This window comes from Pristis pectinata, chromosome 12 (assembly GCF_009764475.1).
Source record: "Pristis pectinata isolate sPriPec2 chromosome 12, sPriPec2.1.pri, whole genome shotgun sequence".
NCBI classification, from domain to species: Eukaryota; Metazoa; Chordata; class Chondrichthyes; order Rhinopristiformes; family Pristidae; genus Pristis; species Pristis pectinata.
Genome location: NC_067416.1, coordinates 30,154,087 through 30,179,209, shown reverse-complemented (window position 1 = coordinate 30,179,209; position 25,123 = coordinate 30,154,087). Strand labels below are relative to the sequence as shown.

General features: G+C 37.2%; 2 protein-coding genes across 8 annotated transcripts in view; one reads left to right on the top strand and one right to left on the bottom strand.

Annotated features, from left to right (window-relative positions):
- cpeb3 (cytoplasmic polyadenylation element binding protein 3) overlaps positions 1 to 11,714 on the top strand; it is an 85,940-nt gene extending 74,226 nt beyond the window's left edge. For all 6 annotated transcript variants that reach the window (XM_052027584.1, XM_052027589.1, XM_052027587.1 and 3 more), the window contains one exon: positions 8,275 to 11,714. In XM_052027584.1, coding sequence (XP_051883544.1) covers positions 8,275 to 8,502 — 228 coding nt within the window. In that variant the 3' untranslated portion in view covers positions 8,503 to 11,714. The remainder of the gene's footprint in view (positions 1 to 8,274) is intronic.
- Positions 11,715 to 15,991: 4,277 nt separating this feature from the next.
- btaf1 (BTAF1 RNA polymerase II, B-TFIID transcription factor-associated) overlaps positions 15,992 to 25,123 on the bottom strand; it is an 85,121-nt gene continuing 75,989 nt past the window's right edge. For both annotated transcript variants that reach the window (XM_052027464.1, XM_052027465.1), the window contains exons 36-38: positions 24,913 to 25,072; positions 19,991 to 20,161; positions 15,992 to 17,680 (exon numbers count right to left, since the gene is read on the bottom strand). In XM_052027464.1, coding sequence (XP_051883424.1) covers positions 17,540 to 17,680; positions 19,991 to 20,161; positions 24,913 to 25,072 — 472 coding nt within the window. In that variant the 3' untranslated portion in view covers positions 15,992 to 17,539. The remainder of the gene's footprint in view (positions 17,681 to 19,990; positions 20,162 to 24,912; positions 25,073 to 25,123) is intronic.

The following is a 25,123-nucleotide window of genomic DNA, read 5'->3' as shown; positions in this document are numbered from 1 at the left end:
TAAAATTAGTTAGTTTGAAATACAGTGAATATTTTGCAGGCACATAGAGTCATAGAGTTGTATAGCACAGAAATGGGCCCTTTGGCCCAACTGGCCAATGCTCACCACGATTCCCATCTAAACTAGTCCCATTTTGCCTGCATTTGGCTCACATCCCTCTCAACCTTCCCTATCCATGTATCTGTTCATGTACCTGCCTCAACCATCTCTTCTAGCAGCTCATTCCATATACTGACCACCACCCTCTGGGTGAAAAAGTTGCCCCTTGGGTTCCTATTAAATCTCTTCCCTCTCACCTTAAACCTATGCCCTCTAGCTCTTGATTTCATAACCCTGGGAAAAAGACTGTGTACATTAGGAGATAAAATGCTTGTACACACAAGCAATAATGTAATGATTTAGAAAATTTATGACACCGGAGACCATTCACCCCATTAAGTCCATGACAATTAATAAAGACTGCCCACCAAATCCCACCTTCCAATATCAAGTCTGTAGGCCTGCAGGTCTCTGCTTTTTGAAGTACTTTTTAAATGTGACCTTCAATCCTTTTAGGCAGTGAATTCTAGATTTCTACCATCCTCTGGTTGAAAAAAAAAGGTTTCCTCATCCGCCCTCTATTCCTTCTGCCGATTACTTTAAATCCATTGCCCCTGAATTTTAACCCATATTCAGAATTTACTGGCCTGTCTTCCTTCTATGGGAACCTGTGATCTTTTCCATGATTCCCAATGCACAAGCTAATTGTAACACCTACCTGCCCTCTGATATCAGAGCTTTTGGCTGTACTGCACTCCACTTGGCAGATAATTTCATGTATTAATTGCTCTCTGCCTGAACATGTTCCTTCTTGCATTTGTCCCAGTTTCTTTTTTCCAACCTTGTCAGTTTATACTCATCTCTGTACTTGCACTTAATGACTTGAATAATGCTAAGAATTAATATTTTCTATTTAAGTTAATGCCCTACATTCCTCCAAGATTATTTTTAATCAAAAGTCCAAATTTTACTGACCTTTCCCTGTAATTCGCATCACATTGCATGATGGATCAACATAATAAGCCCCTCTGTACTGTTGCCAAGATATTTTGCCTCGGTCTCAGTGATCAGGAACTAATGTGGTATTTGAGCTGCGACCAGTACACAGGGTGTTATATAATTTTGATAAATCACCTTTGACTTGATCCCGCATTTATTTCAATATTTTGTTTGCTCTACAGTTCTCTACTTTGCTCTTGGTTTTTTGTCACCTTTACCCAATTAGTTCAGGAAAAGTTAGTTTTTTTCTTTTGTTGGTAAAACTTTTGCATTAAGTACTCCAAAATAACTTCATATTAATCTTGCAGATGAGGGTAGGAGGCATTTTTAATATCCATCTGATCAGTGGAAGAGAGACACTAGCCTAAACATTCTAGTCTATCCAAGTCATGTAAGAGGCCAGGTCCCAGGGGTTGTGATGGTTTGGGGAGATGGAGAGGGATTGGTACCCGAGCTTTAGGTAAGGGATGGGGGAAAGAGTGAATTGACCCCATGCTGGGGTTAGGAGACATATCAGGTCTGTACTGTGGTTTGAAAGGCTTAAAGTTTGGAAGAGGGATAAGAGTCTCTTTGTTAGGTGGGTAGGCTGGAAAGGAGAGATTGGAGTCTATGCTTTGGGCTTTCAGTGCAGTGGGATGCAGGAAGAATCAGGGTGGAAGGTTGGAGGGTGCTGGAGAGAAGGATCTGATCTTGTGCCTTGGATTAGTGCCTTGTGCCTTAGGGTGGGGAGTGCTGCTTGAGCAAAAGGTAATGATTGACTAAAGGTCATGGAGGACAGTGCAGGATTGTGTTTGAGGATGCAGGGCTGCAGTGAGGAAATGGGTAGAAGTGTGGTGCTGGCGATCAAGGCCTTCACTGGGGGTCTAGATGGATTGTTGTGTTCGGGAGTCAGGAAGCAACATCACTGGGTGATGGGGCAGGGTGTCAAGAATTATGTTTGAAGATACTAATCGAGGTGTGGTGTAATTTGGGAGGACCTAGTTGACCAATAGTGGATACACCTGGGAAAACTTTGTGTTACTTCCAACATGGTGGTCCAAAAGGAGCATTGTATGGGGAATGACATTATCCTGTGTGCCCCTCCTGTTGGCAAAATGGTGCCTCATGCCTGAAGGTATCTGGTTGAATTTTCAGCGTGACTGTAAACAAAAACTGGAAATGGTCATTATGTTGTTCCACACTCAGGGGTGAGGTGTGTGGGCAAATTAATTTTAAATTGCATGGTGCTTAATAAAGGCAGCATTATGTGATTGAACTTCCAGGTGCTGTGTGTTGCAAATTATACGGCGATTTGTACCATGGCTAATGCAGTGCTGGGAACACAGATAATTTCAAGTTGTTCTGCTTTTGTTTGTATATAAAAAAAATTCTCCGCCCAGTTTATTACATATGACAACTTTTTTTAAATTTCCATTTTAATCCAGATACAAAACTAATTGAAGCCCATTTATCGGGAAAGATGGTATGGTAGCCATTTCAGTAATTAATTAGGACATTTTGGAAGTATCAGTCTAATTTTTGTTTTGCATGTTTGATCCTGATTAATGCTCAGAGGAAATGGGCAAGGTGTTAAAGGCTGAGAAGGAGCAGTCTGTTTGCTATTATGTATAGATGGAGCAAAGTTTTGAGAAATTACTTCCATTTGAAATGAATTTGTGATAAAAATGTAGTCAGAGTTCTTGACAACTTTTCTTGATGTGGATATTTCAACCAAATGTGACTAATTAATATTGCAGATTTGGAGCATCGTGCAGATTGCAGAAATGTGTGTGGCTGAGGAAATGCAGTTTTCAAGTGGCTGCTTTCATTTTCAGGGCATCTGCTCTCTGTTCTTTGAACCGCAGGACTCCCATTTGTGGCTATTGTGTGAATACCTTATTAGGATAGGATCTCACAAAATATTTTCTAGCTTTTTGTTCTGTGATAAACAAGGAAAGTATTTTAATATCCACTGTGATGTATATTTTAGTCATCCATATTATAAAATTAACAAAATTATTCTTTCTACACAATGGTAAAATCATACCTTTTAAGCATTGAATATATGTGATATTCAAATAATCTTTTGCACGATCTGCAAGAATGTTTAATATGCCTCCCATTTATTCTGTTATAATTAATAGGTTTGAAGAATCTGCACAAGCCATAATGGTTACCTTTTGGAACAAAACTTGATGCTAACATTTAACAAATAGTATCCTGTAATCATTAAATTACTGTCAAACCATTTTTAATTTAACGTTTCCTTTGTGTTGCTTCTCATAACTTTCTAAAACATTGAAAAATCTATCTTAAGTGAATAGAAGTGTTAGAATTTTGGTGCAATTCATAAAGTGTGATTTTTTTTTTGCAGATTAACTAATTGTGAATATTATTAAGTATATCCCTCTGCTTATGGGAATGCACAAATCCTGTGATTGTAAACCCATAAAAATTGTGGGGAATATTAATTAAAAGGTACCAGGTGGATCTTTAACCCATTCACCTTAACTGCTCATCAGAGAAGCATCTGGAGGCTTGCTGTTCACATCTAGTGCTTATTGAATACCTAAATTGTATTGCATTTGAATCACCTTACATCTATCATACCAAATTGCATTAATAGTTGAGCTAATCATTTTATGATGGACTAATATATATTATGTGACTAAGGTAGTCTCATTGCCTAATCATCAAAGAGGAAATCAGAAAATGTATCACATCTATATGAGCACTCTTAAGGTAACAAACAAAATAACATTAATGATGAAAAATGACCGACTGCTATTAACTGACAGTCACTAGTCCTGTGGTGTGAATATTTCAATGGTTTTCTCTGAAGCTCTTTCCACATTTGACACATTAACAAGATGTCCCTTCAGCAGGGATCTACCCTGCCCATTTTAATACAGTTAAGGTGTTGAAGGCATTGTATACTTAAGGCAATGAGAGATTAGCAAATTGTCACAAATTATTACCCTGCTCCCAGATTATTTTCTGTAGCTGGATTAAATGTCTGGTGAGCTCCTCCTAATGTCTTCACTCCTTCACTTTTCTTTTGGTGGGGGGGGCGTGGTCTTTAGCTCTCTCATGATGTCCAGATGATTGATAGGCTGGATCAGTTAATAAATTCCTAGCAGCTAGCTTTTGCTATTCTCATCCTTGCATTCATGCTTACAAGGACATGAGAAATATCTTTTGCCACACCACCACTTTCCTATACCAACCCCATACCCCTTGATACCCTTAATATCCGATCTCTAACTTGACACATGCTTGATAACAGAGCTTCTGCAACCCTCCTGGGTAGAAATTTGCAAAGATTCACTGCCCTCTGGATGAAGAACTGTCTTCAGTACTGAATGGCTGACTCCATTTTAAGACTGATCCCTGACTTTGCACACCTCAGCTGTGGGAAGCATTATCTTTGCATCTACCATATTAAATTGCAACATCATATCTTCATGCTTGTATTCAAATCCTCTCACAGTAAAGGCCAGCATACTTTGTTCTACCCGCACATTGACTTTCAGTGATTAGTATCCAAGGACACCCATCTGTCTGTGAACACAAAATCTTTTAACCTTTCACTAGATGAAAAATATTCCACTTTTCCAGTTTTTTTGCCATGACCTAATCTTTCCAATTACATTCCCATGACCTCCCCCATTCTGTTAGCATGTCCCAGCCTTCTCTTTGCATACTCTGTGCCACCTGCTTTTGTATTATCAGCAAACTACATTATTCTTGTTCCCTCATACAGATCATTGATATAGATTGTGAGCAGTTGGGAAGCATTGACGTCTGTGACATCCCACTTGCCAGCCTCCCACCCAAAGATGACCTGTTAATTCATCCTCTGGCTAAGTCAATATATTGCTCCCAGACCCATGAGCTCTAATTTTAATAAGCTCTAATTGACGGCCTCCTGAAAGTACAAATATAACACACCCACTACCACCTCCTTGTCTATCTTGCTAGTTACAACCTGAAGAATGCTAACAGATTTCTCAACATGATTTCCCTTTCACGAATCCATGTTGATTCTGCCTAATTTTTAAAATTTTGTCATGCTCAGTTACCACTTCCTCAATAGTAGATTCAAGTAATTGCCCTACCACTGATGTCAGGCTAACCGATGTATAGTTCATTGTTTTTTTACTCCTTCATTCCTTGCATAGTGGGGTTACATTGGCTACCTTGAAATCAATAGATGTTTGCAAGATGTGAACTAGCACAACCACTGATCCTGAACCAGTTACTATAGCCACTTCTCTTAAAACCAATTGGGATGCAGGTCATCTGTTTCTGAGGACTTGCTGGTTTTCTGTCATTGATCTGAACTGCATAATTGGTGTTAATTTTACCAGTACCTTGTTTTTCTGTTGTTATTGCTACTTCCTTTCAATTCTTCATCTGCTCTAAGATCTGTTGATCTCCATTATTTCCAAGAGTTGCTCTGTCTTGTGTTTCATGAAGATCGGCACAAGATAATCTCTCTGCCATTTCCTTATGTTTAATTTTTTAATTAATATAATTCAATGTAATTTTTCCAGTCTCTAAGGGCCCACATTAGCCTTTGCTAACTCTTTTTCATCTGCGCCTACCTATGTAAATTTTTAGTCTGTCTTTGTTTTTTGTATGATTTCTTTCCTATTTTTTCTTATCAGCTTCTTGATCTACTTTGCTGAACTCTGACATTTTCACAGTCGTCAGGCCTATTGCTCTTTTGACAACATTTCTAAGTCTTTTCCTTTGATCTAATGCTACCTTATTAGTGAGGGTGGACCACTGTTTCTGTTGGGTTTTTGTGCAGGGATATATATTTGTTGTAAACTATGCATTAATTCCTTAAATGTTCTAGATAACTTCTGGTGCTTTCACATGTAGTTTCTCCCCAGTGATTCCCATTCGTGTTAATTTTTAAGTTGATTCAATTAACAAATGATTTTTTTGTTAACACAGATAATTTCATGTGCTTTACCCTCGTGTGACCAGAATTTTCTTCCCTGTAGCATTTTGTTATGTTTTTAATCCTTAGTTTTATTCTAAATGTCAAACTTTTTAGCTACTTTTGTTCTGAATATTTTATGTGATTTTGTGCTTAAATGTGTAAATCAAGAAAGGTGTGCATGGACATGTTTTTGGTTAGTGACTCATTGTAATTGGCATCTATCAAAATTCACATTGTCAACTGTGTTGCATCAAATAGATGGGGATGATAGAACAATGCTGTAGATTTGTTTGTGGAGATGTTTTAAACCTATGGTTCCCAGCAGAGTTGGTGATTGTGCTGTGCCACTTGATGTAAGGTGACTTACAGCCAACCTAGTGATTAACAGCATGACTGTGAAGATTAACATTTAGCTTCAATGCTACAAGATCTCCTGGGCACCAATTGCAAGGATTGGCCCTTCTGGACTTTACAGTTATACGAGACATGTTCCGGCACCAGGAAGAGGAGGGTGGGTTTGATTGCTAACCAGTCTTTCCCTGTTCATCAATTTCATCTGTTCACATCAATGGAAAGAGACTTGAAATGGAGGAAGCTGCTATTACAGCCTGTTGATTGGGCTAGCTATCTGTTTGGATCGGGCCCTATTTTCAGCAGTTGGGGTATTCTGCCATGGAAAACTGAGTTTTTTTAAAAATGCACGTATTGTTCCCCTTAAACAGGCCACATATCCTATCTATGGAAGTTAACCATCATTTTACTCTAACCAATAAATAATTGTCCATATTAAAGCAGTAAAAGCAGATTAATATTTAACTAGCCATTCTAAATTTATTTGCCACTCTTCCAAGACTACAACTAAATAGTTCCTGAATGGTAGTAGACTATTGAGCTGTATCAGGTTGTTGCTTGCCATTAATCCAGCTATGTTCCTGTAGCTGCTGAAATTGCATCCAGTAAACCTCAGCCTCGTTTCTTGGGAGCCTGGCTAGAGGACATTCTACATCCTATCTGATGTATTGGTTCTTGTGGTGTCAGGTTACTTGTATTTTAGTTTGATCCTTAAAATGTAGTGTTTTGAAATTCTGCCTCTAATCATTGAATGAATTAATTGCATTGCAAGCAGTAAAACAAATCATTCAAACAACTCAGAATTTAGTGGGCTATCCATCCAGATTTTGGGTATATGTGTGTTTGAACAGATTAGTTAAACTCTTGAGAAACCTGGTTATCTGAATGCAAAACAATGGATTGGTGGTAGAATACAAGCTGAGTGTTCTAGTACTTTGTCCTCTGGGCATTGAGCAAATTGGATCTTTGCATGGACCTGCTTTTTTTGTTAAAACTAAAACTGTATGAAACTTATTGATATGTAAAACTCTATGTATACACATACATCCAATGATTAGTACATTTATCATTGAAAGCTACACAAATCAGAATGAGGTCTCAATTACCCATGGATTTTAAAAATATTTATAAAGGTCATGATGTAATTTGTAGATGTGCTTAAGTCTAAAAATTTGTGTCCATTTTCCTGATTTTGTTGATTTATCAACAACAACTCTGGCACCATTGAAGGGACAACACATGAATCTTCTCAACACCACAAAGCCAACATTCAGTAATGTTTAAGTTGCTAGATTGGCTGAGCTGCCCCATGGACTAGTCAAGGAACATTTGACTGACGCTGAACTTGTATCTATTATCCAAAAATTTATTTCTTCTGCCGGCACGTCTGCTTTTGTTTTGATTCATTCTCAGGGCAGACTGACAAAAATTGGGGGAACAACAATGGTGTGAATGTCCCCGGGACAAATCCGTATTCTGTTACATTAAACTTGGCTTGGAGGAAGCAAGGGCAGATGGTAAAGTTTAACACCTATGGGAAAAATAATGGCAAATAGCTTTATTGTTCCTCTCAAAGTTGAGCCCAGAGTTGCATGTAAAATGCAATTATGACAGAAAATGGTACATATGCATGTGGTGCTCATTTAGATATCATATGTGATGCAGCACATCTTAGAACATGATACCCAGCAAAGAATTTGGGTCTTAAATAGAACAGGGAGAGAAACTGCTTTTAATTATTGCACAAAACAAAAATATTCTGGGAGCTTGTGGGGAAATTGACTTCCATAAATATTTAGGGACTTCCACTTTTATTTTCTGATTGTAGATTTAAAATGTACGTGGTATCAGCTGCGTTACATATAAATAATTAAATATGTTCACATTCAGATTTTTAAAGTTTGCTATATTATTTAGTAAATGAAAACATTCCCTCAATCCTACTGTTACAGGTGGAAGTCAAGCCATATGTCCTGGATGATCAGATGTGTGATGAATGCCAGGGTGCCCGTTGTGGAGGAAAGTTTGCTCCTTTCTTCTGTGCCAATGTTACCTGTTTGCAGTATTACTGTGAATACTGCTGGGCAAGCATACATTCACGTGCTGGCAGGGAATTTCACAAGCCTCTTGTGAAGGAAGGAGGCGATCGCCCACGTCACGTCCCATTCCGCTGGAGCTGAAGCGTCTTAAAGTCTACGAACACGTACCGGAGAGGAGAGCGCTGCCTCAGGGCTGAGAGGGTTCTGGAAATTGGTGCATTCTTCCTCGGATAAAGAATGTTTGTTTTTGTTTTTTTTTGAAGTCACATTACTGAACTTGTCCAAGATTGTCTGGTATATAAAAATTTCAGAGTATCTGTACTGAATCTGCACTTTGGCTCTCAAACATTTGCTTGGTACCTTTTTTGTTTTGTATTGAACTTTGCATTGTGATTTAGGAGTTGTAGCTGATACGACATCAGCCACTGCCAGGTTGACGCTCACGTAACTGTTTCCCATGACAGGAGCATGCACTTATTTTCAGAAACTTAGACTTGCCCCTAGAAGACTTACCAAAGGTAACACACTGTAGGTGGCATATGTAGCAAAGCATTCTTCTCAAATATTCAGCAATTATACATTTTGGATCATTTAGTATACTAGTTACCCTAAAACAAGCCTTTTTTTGCTCTCCATTTTGACTTGCAAGAATAATACCTCATAAGCTCAATTTGATTTTGCTGGGGGTTTTTGGTTAGGTCTTTCTTAGTGTTATGTAAATGTATGCTGCAATAGCTTTTGCTGCTAAATAAATGGTATTGCAGATATCATAGTACTTTATCAGGCTAGGGTTATAAATAATTGTGGAGCATAATGCTGTCAGGAAAAATGCAGTATAGCATGGAGAAAGCTCCAAAGGAAGGTCAGTAGTTTTGACTGCATGTTTACTTAACCAGGTTGCTGCATGCAATAAATTTTGTGTATCATGTCTCTTATATCTGCTGACAACCTGCCCACCAGTGCACAAAATAATAATGTAGGCTACAAAGAAAGAAATTTCGATATGAGAGAATTGGCTAATAACTGGAGGAAGGCATGCCTCAATGTAAATGCTTATGGAGTTTGAATCTGTGTCCATTAAAGCATTAAGGATATCACAAATACTTATAGATGTAGGATATCTTGAAGTTATGTTGATGGTAGGTGAAGTACTCTGCGGTGATCACTTATAGTGCAATTTTTATATAGTAAGGTGATTATGTATAGTACTGTGATTTAAAAGTAACCGTTGTAATGTCTGACATAGAAGTGATGCTTCATAACCAGTGTATTAAACAAAGTGAGCTCAGTTTAAAAAAAGAATTCTGCTGCTTGCACCATTTACATAGCTTCAGACCTTGTCCAGAAAACCAAAGAGCTCATACACTACCAATATATTTGTCAGACTGACAAGTAGGCACATTGGGAAAGGAAACTAATGCTAAAGAATTGTCTGCACAAAAGTCAAAATGGAGATGTCTGCTTTCTGGTTCAGAATAAACTCCCCAAATCCCTGAGTATATCCTGCAAAGCTTGAATTCTAATAAGATCTGCTAATTAGTGGACATTTTTTAGCATGTACAGTGGGGCTGCAGATTTCAACCAAACACAGGCTAAGTGTACCAATAGTGGGGGTTTGTACACAGTGACCTTCAGCAGCTCTGGGGACAATCTGACTGGATATGACACCGCATAGTAGATTTGATACTAATTGTTGAGTCATTTGTGTGTTGTGATGTCTGTTTGTGTCCAGTAAGTCTTTACTTTCTTTTTTTAGTTTGTTTTTTTTCAGTGTTTAGTTGCAAGTATTGGCATTGAAATTGATTTTTTTTCAAAAAAGAAGAAATTACTTTTTTACTGGTAAATTGCTTATTATCCCTTTGGAGGTTAACTTCTGGGCTTTTTGTGATATTGCTTTCTTGCCCAGGTATGTTTTTCTATATGTTTTTTCATTATCTGTATAAGACATTTGTTATGCACTACTTTTTGTATCTGGACAGTTTTCAACAGTCAGCTGATTTTTTAAGGCGTGCTTTCTGACTGACATGATCTTTTGCAATACCTCAATTTTGAAATATAGGAAAGAAATTGATATTTTCTAAGTAAGTTTATTCTAAAAATATATATTAATTTAATTCTGCAAGGAAATGATTTAACAGATGGGTAATTTTATTTTTTTCATGCTTATTTGCTTTTTTGGAAACTGAAGGAGCTAGAGCTTTATAACTTTAATATGGAGAATTGTAGTTAGCTACAGTACAAGACTTTAAAGAAAATCTACCTAAATGTGGAAAAGTGAACATTTATAAACCGTTTTCCCCTTCTTAATATAATTTAATGTATGAATTTGAAAGCTGGAATGTAAAGAAATAGTTTAAAAAAAATGGCTTAGAATAGACACATCTCCATTGGTGCTGGAAGCTGTTAGAAGAAAGTGAAATAAAAAAAATCACTTAATTTGTATATTTATCATTAACCCTTTAAGTACGACTGACCAGAATTGTGAAAGAATTCTTCTGTTCATGTTATTTTTGTATGAATATCTTTTTATGTTAAGTTATAACATGCCCCAATTTGTTTACTTGTTAATGAATATAAATGAGGTCCTTCAGATTGAGAATGTTATTTCTAAGGTGTTCAAATTGTAACTTGATTAAGAGCCCCTTGGTGCAACAGGTCCATATGCGGCCTTCTCTTGATATTGGAGACTTGAATTAGTCAATTTTGAAGGCTAACTTAACCTCAACTCTTTGTTGTAATGTGCAATACTGTTTGTACTGTTTGTAAAAAAAAATCAAAAGCATAAATCTTTATTGAAGATTTATTTTCATTGCAAACTTTAGACATTGCGATTCACTAAATCATTTTTCTACTGTCAAATGTGTAACTTTTCTTCATGCTAGTATTTTTTCAATAGTAATGTAGCCTTTGTACTGATACAAATATTCATTGTTATTTTTAGAGAGATTTTTGCTAAAACCAGAGGATTTAAACATATTTGCATATTTTTCATTTTTATTTTAGTTATTTTTCTTTACAGACTGCTTTTCTCACCATAATAGTCATTTCTGGGAGAGACTTTCATATCTGGTCAATGTCCAATATTATTTTGTATTTTTACTTGGAATAAATTAATTTTATGATGCTAATTCTTTAAAGTTTTATTTTCAGTTTTGTTATTTTTTGGAGCTGAAACATTTGTAATATTGTTACTAAAGTGTCTAGTTTTGAAATGCAAAGCTTCATGTATTAACTTGCTGAAGTGGTTTACAGTAGTGTGGTAATGACAAACGGCTGACAATGTAGAGTGATTGATGTAATTGAATGAATGGGCAATAAAATGATCAGAATGGAGCAGACAAAATGTTGTGCTATTGTCGAAGGAGGCTGGGGGAGGGGGTGGGGAGGGGGGAGTGCGGACGTCGGTGGTGGTGTGCGAAACCTTAGTTGTATGTGGGGAGTCTATCTGTCTTGCTGAGTGATAAGGCATGGATTTTTGGAGATGGGAAATGCCTTTTATTTTGTGAAGGCTGGATTGTTTGCAGCAACCACTTTTTGTACTGCTTTGTACATCCACTTGATCTCTTTCTGTTACTAACCTATCTTTTCCTCTCAGTCTCAGTTAGTTGCTACAGTGTTGAAAATATGCCACCAAGTATTTATAAATGCAAGCGATTACTATATACCCCAAATGGGTAGCTAGCCGGAAATTGTAGGTAAATGTGAGAATTCTGCAATTGTTTTTGCACAAAATTCATAGCTAATGCACCACTTTTGGTATTGAGTACGTTCACTTAACATTAAGGTGCTACTACTAAAAATATAGCCAAACTTTTCTGGATGTAGTTGTATTGGGGTATACAGTACAAGTATTTGTAACTTTGCTGTTAAATAATGGAAAACATTTTTAGAGTGTTCAAAGCTAGGATGTCTGTTTGTTTCTAAACAAACTACTAATTTTAAATGTATCTTTTACTGTTCTCCTAGATTGTTTAGCTAGTACTCTTAACACAGCATATACATTTTGGCTTGGACTAATGCTTGTACGGAACTGCAGTACTGTGACTAAACATGGAGCTCAATCAATGCTGCTACTGCTTACCAATGCTTAAGTTTGTAGTTTGGACTTTAATTTTTCTGTACTAACAAGTAAACATTATTAAACTTAGTTGTATGAAGCAGTAACATTTGTCATGATTTTGCATGATCATTGACGAGTGTTGGAATGATCTGCAGCTGTTATTAAAACCACAGAAGCCTCTAGTAGTTTAATTGGCTGAAAGCTCTTGTGTGCAAAAGATCTTGGGTCCGTGAACATTGAACTTGCAAAGCAGCACCATCTACAGGCAATACTCATCTATTGCATTCTCTGCATCTGATTATAGGTCTGCTGTGCTTACTGCCTGGAATTTACTCAGAACATCAAATTTTAAAAACTAGCCAGTTCAATAGACAATTATTAATAAACTATCTGACTAAGCACAATGGCAAAATTCTAATTTTTTCACAAAGGAAGTGATTGACTATATTACTGAAAAATGTTTTCAGTTCCGGTGAATGCTAGTGGTTTAATTGGCTCTGCACAAAATCATTCTTCCCTTGTGCAAGGTTTTTGTTCAAATTAACCAACTCCCTGAAGACCATAAAGTTGTGAATTTGAACAAACTTGCACAATACCCAGTCCTTGAGAGAAAGTAGATGTCCTGCTATCTTTATATCTTCAAATGTAGTTAAGAACTGTCATGTAGCAATTGTAAGAATTCACACAATGAAGTTTGCACACTAAGGAATAGAAGCTGTCAATATAATTGTTTTAAAAATTACACTGTAACTGCATATTTCTGCTGTACTGTATTGTTAGAATTATGCCTAAAAGGCACTTAGTCTACTGAGCAATAAGGAGTAGGAAGCAAGGAAAGTTGTTTCATCATACTAATGCAGAGCGCAATGCTTTTATTGGTCAATCACTTTCAAACTTGAAGGGCACATTTAATCCATAATGTGAATTAGTTAGAGGTAGGTCTACTGGAGTGAGGCCGTGGTATAGAGACCATACAAATAATCCAGTCAAAGCTTGTTGGATTGGATTACTTCCTTCACTTTTCTTCTCTAATTTCTCTGCCCTCCCTACCTCAAATAAAACCACTGAACTGTGAGCATCAGTACAAAATACTTCCATCCAAGGCTGGCACTTTTGAGTAAGCAATTCCAACATCAAATGAAAAATAAGAATGTTAAAAGTTGATTATGTCTGCGTGTGATTGAATAGCACAAATGTACTTTGCCTGTACTGAACTGTACTGTATTCAGACATTCATAATAAAAGTCCACCTGAAGGACTTGAGCTGTGGTCATTTCCTTCAATCAATAACTCATTGTAAATTCCCTTTTGATGTTTTGAACAGTTCCCCTTCATTAAATGCAAAGTTGAGATTAATATTAGATTCCTATACCTCTCGATGATTATTTTGCTATTTTTGATTTCCTTAGTTTTGTAGTCGTATACATGTAAGAAGCATGAAACTGCTAAGCTGTTATTTCCCAATTAGAGTCATTAGGTATTTGGGCTTGACAATATCAATGATTAGGAAGCACTAACTGCTATCCAATAACTTCTGAACAGATGTTACAGCCCAAAATACTTAAAAATAATACAGTTCACTCTCAATCCTGATTTTTTTTAATTCCCCTTTTATCCTTGGTTCCCCTTACCAATTCTCTTGTCTGCATTTCTGCCAACTATCTCCCATCTTCCAAATATAGTTAATTATTCAATTAATTGATATGTTAACACAATGCAATTAGACTTGCACATTCAGGCCTCAATTTTGCACTTCCCCAATTTGAAGAACTTATGTTCACAAATTGGTGCCTTTGTATTAAATTGGTATACCATCTACCCACATAATTTCAGAACATTCTGGGATAAACTTGAAGAATAATAAGTGGTAGAAGTATGGCCTCAATACCTTGGACTTCCAGGGACTAGGCTCCCCTGCAAGGATCTGCATGCATGCAGCTGAAGATGGAATACAAATATGTCAAGACAGTGTGTAACTGCAAGCTGCCAGAATGAGGTAAGAATAGCGAATATTGTACATTTTCCAAAACCATTATTGCTACCCTTCATTTTTTAGTTGCACGATCATTGAATATTGCAATAGTAGAGGAAGCCATTTGTCTATCAAATCAAATTCCACACATTATGGCCCTTAATCTTCCTCTTCCAAAATACCATTACAATTCCAATAATTTTTCCAGAGCTGGCACAGGTCCAGTACTTTTGAATAGCATCCAATGCTTTGCTTTGTGATTCCATATTAGTTACTTTTCTGTGGAGGGAAACAGTCCACATTTCAGGTCGAGACCCTTCATCTGGACTGAGTGGGTAGGTGGGGGGAAGGTGGCCAGTATAAAGAGGGGTAAGGGGTGGGGCAAGAGCTGGCAAGCGATAGGTGGATCCACGTGAGGAGGGGTTGATTAGACTTTATTTAGTTGACATCCTGTGTCATTCATGGTGATATTTCAACAATAAATAGTAATTTAGTGTAAATCTTTCAACATATAGGTAATTCTAATCCATTGAAGATTTGTTTATATAAATTACAGTAGATTTCTCTACCATACTTTAGGATGGACTTTGAGCCCATCAACATTTCCACAAATTGCCCACCAAGTAAACAGAAAATACCAGTTTATCTGTCACTCGCACTAGTGTATGTTCTCTAACCCAAACGCACAAGGGTTTATTAAAGGCAGTTTGCTTTTAAAATTCACAGGTACTAATTAAAAGTATTTTTCTTTTTGGCATATTACTTGCAGTAAAATTTAAATTGAAGTTATGGCAAATACCCAATCAATTGTGTTTCTGTCACACATCACAGAGAGAACAGGCAATTTAATTCTTGCTGAAAGAACAAAGTTACAGCTGTGCATTCATTGCTTAAAACAAACATACTGATCTGTGCTAAAGCACTTAATGGGACTAGTCTTTTCCTCTTTTGTGGAATTTGATTTTTGAACAACATCTATCCAAACCTTTTTTTCATTAAACAGGCATGCTCTTGTTTATTTTTAATGATATGCATACTCATGTTATGTAATTGTAATTTTTGCTTCTGTAAAGTGGCTGTTTAACCCCTTGACAATGTGTATAATGATGCCAAGGCCACAGGAAAGTTGAGCTTTTATAAATACAAAACATTAATGCTGAAAAATACATGGGGTCTACTGTTATATGGCATATTTTACCAAGTATAGCACCTTTTTAAAAAAAAATTCTAACTAGTTAATATGGAAACAGAACTGCATTAGAGCTGTTATAAATGTCTCATCTGCATGAGGGCAGTGGTGGTGGTGGGGGAAGATGGTGGGCAATTGACATTGTCAACCAAGCTTTGCTCTTTAACATTTGTGACCTCTGAATGCAGACATCAGATTGAGTTTTAACTTGATATTGTTCCCATTGTAAATACTTACCACTTGCTCTTGAAGGTGCCCAGTTGGGGGGAGATACCAGAATAATACCCCCCCAAACCAAGTCAATATCTTTGGATGTGGATGAAGGCAATGAAAATATCTAAAAGAGCAATCTAAAATAAGTCATTAGAAATACTTCACATAAGAACATGTCTGCAAGCATTAATAGCAGCCTCCTTTTAATTTTGTTTGAATGAATTAACAATAGAATTACATTGGATCGTCCAAGTATTAAGTTTAAAGGAATTTGAAAACAATAGCTATCAAAAGGAATATATCTAAATATTTTTTGGAAAACATTGAAAAATGTAACATTCAGATCTAGAATATCATGAATATAGGCCACTTCTTCAAGTACATTCAACTCTAATGCAAGTCTCCACACCGCAGCTTCTGAAATGCTTTATCCTCAGCTGGATACTCCCTGCACCACACTAATCAATGCTCTTAATCATTGCCAGTCCCATTTCCCACACTTCTACCCCGATTCCTTGTGTTCTCTTCCAGAACCTCAGAGTTTTCTTTTCCCATGCCACTTCTGCTACTTCCAAAGCAAAACCACAAGCACTGCATTTTATCTTTTTTAGGATTCATCAGTCTTTAACTACAAATTTCTCTTCAGAGATGTTGCCTGAATATTGGCACTTTGTTTTTTATTTAAGACCTCCATTAACACTCCCCATATCTGCTCACATTCTCAAGCAGTAGATACAGTAGCACCTTCACTCTCCAGAATGCAAAACAGTTGTAATGAAAACAGAAAATGCTGGAAAAACTCAAGTTATTTGAGTGAAACGTTTGCTTGTATTACTTCCAGTCTGTCATCTCCTTTACCATGGTATATGCAACATTCAGTTTAGATGCAACTGACATTTTGACTCTGTTGTTAGCCTATTGCCCTGTTATAACAAAGCTCATGAAACAAGATCTTCCTGATAAGATCCTTAACTTGAAATGCTGTTTCTCTCTCCACAGATGCTGCTATTTCCAGCATTTTATTTTTGTAACCTTTAAGTCTGTGTCATAATATTCCTCACTGGATGATCAATGGCAGCACGCTTATTCCCCCCCAAGGCAATCTCTAAGTAATAAATGTAAATGACTTAAACACTAAAGTGTGATCAGCACATAGAAAATTCAAAGAATTAAATCTTCCACCTGAATTTTATTTTTGATCCAAGGAATGCCATGGATTGTAGAGGTTTCAGAAATTTTATTTCAACTCAAATACAAAGTTATTTCTATGTAACACCTACAATTATCATAGATTTGCAAGTAAACTGAAAGCCATCACTAATAGGCAGCAAAAAATCAGTCAATTTCCACTATGGAAAAAGTGGAGGTGGTCTACGTTTTAAATCAATTCTGGTTGTGCACTTGTGTACAGCAAATTATCATACTATGTCACATAATGGCATATTTCCTTAACTACAGGAAAATATTTTCCTTAAGAACAATTTTTCTGTTTCCTAAGACATTTAAGAATGTTGCTTCAAGTATAACTGCGCTGAATAAATGTCTAATGTAAAACTGTGCAAACTAAGCTGGGGTAACTATTTGCTCTACCTTTTCTGAACCACTGGTTTCCAAAATATCCATCTTATCAACTGCCTGTATTTACACATTACTCTCAACATTTCATTGTCTCCAAAACTTGCTGAATATCAGCAGAAAAATCTTGTGAAAGGCTCATGGCTTAGCTGCAATTATCCAAGTAATTTTATTTTAATGAATGCATGAAACTATCCAAATTATATTCTGTGTCATATTGTTGTTGATCCCAAAGTTCTCCAAGGTTTTCCAAGATTGCCTTTACAGATGACTTCTCTGTGGAACCAGATCCCTTGTTTTCTTGGCCATCCTTAAAGTAAAAAAAAAGTGTAATCAGAAAGAAGCATTTTGCACAATCAAAATCACACATCAGCTCTAACATAAGCAATGACCTGTAAGTAGCCCAGTCCCTTAATGAGCTAGCAATGAGCCATGGTTCCATGTATGAAAAGTACATTGCAGTTTTACCTTCAGAGTTCCGTTGACTGCAGAAAGATATTTCCCCAAATAGCCTGAGGTGGTGAAATTATAAGCAGAAGTGGTGACTTAAATTGTGTTCCATAACACACCTTGGCTTGAGCTGAAGCATGTGCTACAAACAGTAGGCTGATCATTAGTAGGCAATTTAAGTGGCAGTCATTAAGGAAGCTAGTCTGATAGCTAGTATGTCCATTATACCCTCTTTGAGCAACGAGCAACTGACAAGATTTTTTTATTACTAAAGACTTTCTACATAAAAGTACACCAGCTTTTTATTGCTCATCTAATAGGAATCACCAGGAGAGAAGGGAATGTTTGGTCAGTTGCAGCTTAGTGATTGGCCCTTGGACTGTAGGAGAAAAGGAAGGCTATGTCCAGAAGCAATAACTATGGCAGGAGGGAAAGAAGTGGAATCCTTTCCCCCGTGAATACAGGATACCCTTCCCTATTTGAAGTGCCCACACCAGAACCTCCAATGATGCATCCTAGAACCTGGACAGTTTTTCCACTCTGTTCCTCCTTGGGGTAGGACATTTCTGTCCACCAGCTTTCTCTAAATATTCAGTGAGAGTGACAGAGTGGAGGCCATGTGTACTTCTCCATGAAAATTGTGCCTAACAATGATGGAATGCTAAACTTTTAAGTAACCTTTTATCAGTCCTCTGCAGGCAAATTAAAATGTCATTCTGAATTATGATCAAAAGTGCAAGTAAAAACCAGACTTTTAAATGAAGGTGCCTCATTAGCATAGCACTCATTTAGTGCTGTTTTCATGTTTTCACATTTTCACCAAATATAACCCCAGTTATAGTTGTTACAGTTATCAGTGTTCTAATCACTAGATACCCAAAATTACAAACACACATTTTCATGTGTGTTATGTACTTCCCCTCAAGCACATCAGTTTTCCAAAAACAAAAAGGTGCTTTCTGGAGCAACAAACAATTTGCCGGAGGAACTCAGCGAGTCAAGCAGCATCTGTTGGGGGGGGTGGGTGGGGTGGTGGTGGAGGAGGGAGATAGGAATTGTTGATGTTTTGGGTTGAAATCCTTGCATCAGGACTGATGCTTTCTGCTCACGTCACACTATTTCATGGGATAGCAATGACTACAGATCAGTTTTCAAAATGAACTCAGTGGAGGTACAATGATCCCATTAAAACAAGCATTAAAGTTAAAGTTTTTCCCCCCTCACAATAAACCAATATATTTTTTCTGAACACATACCATTACTGACATTTCTATTCATGCTCATTTGAGATGGAATAAATAAGTACATGATTTTTAAATTATAAACTCTTATTGGCTTTAACCCTTCTAGGTGGTGAATATTTTGGAAAAGTTGCTACTGTAGTTTTGCTGAAAATGGTGCTAAGATACAAGAACACTCAAAAAGCCATGGTTAACTGCCTTGACGGAGGTTCTGCGTATTCGTGCGGTAGTACATTTAATATTATGGGTTTTAACTCCTTTCCAAATTCACAACATACAGCTTGATGGAAAAGGAAAACCTAGATATTCTTTTCATTCAACATGTAGTCTGTATACCAGTTGGGGAAAAAACCCCACAGCATAAATACTGCTCATCCAAGAATCTACAGGCTCCTCAATGTAATGATCTTTAGTGATGTCATGAATGGAAATATTTATGGATGAAGGTTGGTCCACACCTCAACATACATGGACTCCAGCCAGGTCAGTGTATGCACAAAACATTAATAAAGCATTTAACTAAATTGAAAGATTTAATGTTTGTTTCATTTGAATTCACTGAGCACACAAACATCAAAGGAAGGCATTAAACTAGTATGTAGATAACATCAGTGGCTTAAAGGATATCTTAAATATTAAGTGATTTTGTTTTGGAAATTCATACTTTCAACTGAATGGTTTATTAGTGCTTGCACTTCTTGGACTGCTTCATGATACACAGGGAACATCAGATAAGCACTCTAATGGATGCACAAAGCAAACTAATTTGACAGATCTCCATGCAAGTGGTAAAATTCATTTTGACGCAAAGAAAGACTGGTGTATATTGTGAATAATATATTTTGTAAATGTTCTCTTTTGCCTTTAAACTAATAAGTACATGGAAAACATATGTTTGGAGAAAAGAATTTAATAATTTTCCACATTACCTTATCGAGAGTGAATAAATCCAGAAGCTGATCTGTCCCCATGCTCTGCAAACTTGCATTCTCTTGACTAATAATGGTATTTGCAATGCTCATTTTAAACTTCTGCAATCCCATGATTTTCTCTTCTAAGGTTCCTCTTGTTATTAATCGGTAAATATTAACAACACGTTTCTGGGGAGATAAAGAAAAAAATGGTTAAATAATCAACACAACACCTTTTCATTCTAGGCTGGCATGCACCAGATTGGCAGTCTTCAATGCTTCCATTTACTTGACATGCTCATTTCCCCATGCTAACCTGCCTATTCAAAACTAGTGTCTTGCAGATGTTGAATTTCTCTTTATGTTTGTACTGTCTCGTATACATCACCAACAATTAAGCCAACCCTGTTTTCCATCTGAGCACTTTTACAAGTACTTCAGTTGCTTCCCTCATATGTACTCAACTTGACTGTTACTTCTCTCCTCCTCTATTTGTTTTTACGTTGGTCATCTGAAATATCTTAAAATATTAAAGAGGCTGCACCTGAAATACTAACTACATAGATCAGAATGATTTGAGTGTTTTTTTAAAATCTTTTTATATGTTAGAAATCTGTCAAAACAGGGCAAAGTCAACACATTCAAATTAACATGCAAGTCACAAAGAACAAAACAAATCACTTAAGTCTGAATCAGCCAAGGATACTTAGGCAGAAGTAGGCCACACTGATGCTTGTAACAAAAGACCATAGGCTGAAGCCAAATCAACAAGTCTTCTGAAAAACTGCATATTACTTTGCCAACTTTCCAATGTAAAATATTGGTTCTGGAGTTAAGAACATTAAAATTTATGTTAAATTGCAAAAATTATGGGGAATCTTAGTGCCAGTTGACTTCATATTGAGGAAGGAACTGTGATTAATTTTCTGTTCTGACCTACAACTTTTGAGTTGAGTTGGAATCCAGCCTTGATGGATAGAACTAACGACTCATCGTAACCCAGAGCAGTTTTTAGTCAGTCAAAATTTATTTTAATAACTGAACCTTTGGAATTGTTCTTCAAAAAAACTTCTGTATGCTCTTCAAACTCTTCTTGCAATTAACTTTCATCTGATCAAGGGTACCTGGTTCTACAACAGTCTGGACTCAACATAGCACAGCAAAAGAGGCTGATGATGTCAGTGCTTCCCTGTTTAAATTTAGGGAGGGAAATTACAAACCAATACAGACAGATCTTATTAATAAAACATAATACAGTACCTTCAGTACTTAAAAATAAGTATGGAAGAAATCCTTTTAAATTCCTGAAATATTACAAATGAAACCTATAAGATGGAGCACTGTGATGTGATTTGCTCAGTTAACATGCTAACAAGGCAAATTTCATACAACAGAATTATCAGTAGCTAATGCAAGTGACACCTTGTAACTCAGGGTACACTAGGGTGGAATTAGAAGAATTTTGACTACAATTAGTTGACCAACTGCAAGAATGCAAATATTCTTTCGTTGAAAAAAATGAAGGGCAAACCATCATGGAAACTCATTGAAATGTCAAGTAAAGTTCATCCATATTGGCCAATGATCATATTTGGAAACAAGAGAAAATTCATGGATTAACTCTACCTCTTGAGGGCAATACATTCAGATAGAAAAGTACTATAAGTACCAGAAGCAAATGTTTTTATCTTTAATGTTGTACAATTGCAAGTATTTCAGGTCTTTAACCAAAAATACTGTGTGAATCTTTCATATCATGAGGTCACCTCCATTTTTCCAGTTTTCAGTCAACACACTTTGAGTGTATATATCAAAAAAAACATGGGTGCTTGGGAATTCCTTTTCCCTAGGGCTGAATTGGTGGCCACAAGAGGACATAGGTTTAAGGTGCTGGGGAGTAGATATAGAGGAGATGTCAGGGGTAAGTTTTTTTTTTACTCAGAGAGTGGTGAGTGCGTGGAATGGGCTGCCGGAAATGGTGGTGGAGGCTGATACGATAGGGTCTTTCAAGAGACTGTTAGATCAGTATATGGAGCTGAGTAAAATAGAGGGCTATGGGTAAGCCTAGTAATTTCTAGAGTAGGGACATGTTCGGCACAGCTTTGTGGGCCGAAGGGCCTGAATTGTGCTGTAATTGTTCTGTTCTGTGTTCTATGAACCCTAACAAGATCCTATGTTGGCGAATGCTTGTGCTGTACCCCCAGACAAGTTGATCCAGCAGAGTTTCAACACAGGTGTCTACCAGAAAACTTGAAAAGTTGTCCAGGTACATTGTGCCCAAAAAAAACCAGGTTATAGTCAATCTAGCTAATTACCACCCCAGTCTACTCAAGTCTATCAGCAGTGATGGAAGGTGTCAATGACATTGCTACCAATTGGCATTTGCCAATAATTTGCTCATTAATGTTCAGTTTCAGTTTCACTAGGACCACTCTGCTCTGGCCTTAATTACAGACTTAGTCCAAACGTGGACAGAAGTTCCAAGTTCAAGTAATGAGGAAGAGTGATTGTCTTTGTCATGAAGATAGAAAGTGAGCAAGGAGCCCTAATAAAATAAAACATTTAGGAAATTCTCCACTGCTTTGAGTCACACCTAACACAAAATAGGGTAGTGGTGGCTATGGGAAGCCAATTATCTCGAAGTCATCTGGTAGCTTTTAAGTCCAATCATACACTGCTTCAATGAGATGTTCTCCATTGTATGTTGCAAGTGATTCTGTTAAGTGATAGCTGCAGAACTTTCTGCTCCATTTGTAATTGCTTAGATAACAAGGTTGTTTGTGCCTGCATGCAGGACTGGCTGGACAACATTCAATCACAGACTACTTGGTTGCAAATGATATTTGTGCCACATAAGTGCCAGGCAATGAAAATGTCAGCAAGCTTAACTACCTCATTCAGCAATATTGCCACAAATAAATCAACCCCCGGGAGTTAAAACTAACTAGAAAATAACTAGATGAACTACATAATACCTCCAACAGGTCAGTGGATGCATATTCTGGAGTGAGAGTTTCACCTCCTGCCTCCCTAGAAACTGTCTCCCTAGAAACTGCCATTTACAAGATTCATGTCTTCAGTGCGATGGAATCTATTCCACATGTCCGAAGTGTCAACCTCAACAACCCTCAAGAAGCTAGACACCATCCAGGATAAAGACACCAGATTGGTTGGCACCATCCTAATCCTTCACTCCCTACGTCCTTAGAGCACCATGGCCACAATATACACATCTACAAAATTCAGGGCAGTGTCACTGAGGTTACAAACATAGGAGCAGGAGCAGGCAACTCAGCCCATTGAGCTTGCTCAGCTTTGTGGATAATCTAATTGTAACCTCAGCTTTGCATTTCCATTTACCACCAATAACCTTTCAGGTCCTGGCTGATCAAGTTAATTTCAAGTTTATTGTCATGGGCAAACATACCCAGGGTATAAATGCCATGAGAATTAGCTTTTTGCAGCAGATGCACAGTGCATTACAAGCAGCACAGTGCATTACAAAAAAAAAAATCAAAAATATACCAACCACTGCCTTATATAAAAAAAATCAAAAACCCTGCTTCCACCAGCCTTTAGGGAAGAGTTCCAAAGAGAGTAGAGGTGAGAGGGAGGGTTGCCCCACCTCTCCCTTCTTTATACTGGCTACCTCCCCTCTACTCTCCCAGTTCAGATGAAGGGTCTTTACCTGAAACTTCAACTGTCCCTCTAAAGATTCTGCCTGAATTACTGCAGTCTCTTTTGTCTTAATAATAATTAGTGTGTGTAAATTAGGGTCACCCAAACTATGGGCCTCTGCTCTTCAATCTACATATGGCAGGGGAATGTGCAACGAGGGCGCAAGAGGGGTTATGATTTCCCCTAAAATAATCCAAAACAAAAATGCATAACTGAAGGTTACAGATATGTATTCACATATTCAACCCAGAAGATGAAGAATATGCAAAAATTGACACATGTAAATCCTACATATCCCATTTGTTGCAGATCTTGTACATGCTGTAGAAATGTGGCTTGATTGTTGTATTTCCCTGTGAATGCTCAGCAACCATCATGACCTCCTCCTTCTTAAGCAGTTCCTTGGTCTTGAGGATGACTTGCCTTCAAACTCCAGCTATGTGGGTTGCGAATTGGCTAGTGAAGCACGTCTCTCAGGCTCTTTCACAGTGCGTGGGTGGGTAGGTTGGTAGGTGCAATGCTCTTTCTGCTAGGTTTCCTTTCCTCTAGCAAAGAGACTCAATGTACTCAGGTGCATTTCTGGTGTTCCTCCTCCATTCTGAGCTATCATGGGCCAGCGATTCCCACAAGTCAATGAGGATGTGACATTTTTTTCCCCCCCCAAAGAGGCTTTGAGTATACCCTGGAGGTATTTTCTGTGTGTTCTCTGGTAATCACTTCCCACATCAGAGTTGTAGAAGTGTGCTTGGTTTAGGACTTGTGTGATGCAACTATACCTTAAATGTTCATTCCTTCCTTCATTGGGACACCATTGTTGAATGCATAGCAGCTGCAAAGTGCATTCCAAATATACACATACCACCAGAGGCACAAGGATAGCAGAAGCATGGAATCATAATCTGCAATTTTCCCTTCAAGTTATACACTTCTGACTTAGTATTATGTTGGACAACAACAAAGTAATGAAAATCTCTACATTTGTTTAGAAAGACTTCCTTCACAAGACTGCACAAATTCAAAATGGTAAATCACTCCAATTCTTAAAAGGACAATATATGAAGGCATTTCAAGTAAAATAAAGTAGGTAAATACATTCTTGTTTACTAGAATAGGTTACACATCAATCGTATTGACATCCCTTCAAAATGTGGTCCTGAGAATTAATTATTCTTAACCTGCACATAAAAATTAATTGTCAAGCCTTAAAACTCTGTTGTGTTGAATATTCCAACCATTTTCAAATAGATTAAAATGTGCTTTACCTGTCCAATACGATGAGCTCGATCCATTGCTTGCAGGTCTCGCATTGGGTTCCAGTCATGTTCAACAAACACCACTGTATCTGCTCCAGTAAGATTAAGACCAAGGCCACCCACATGAGTGGTTAACAGCAAGACATCTATTGAAGGGTCATTATTAAACCTAACAAAATGCAAATACTCAATTAATATATAATTCAACATAGCGTTGAAT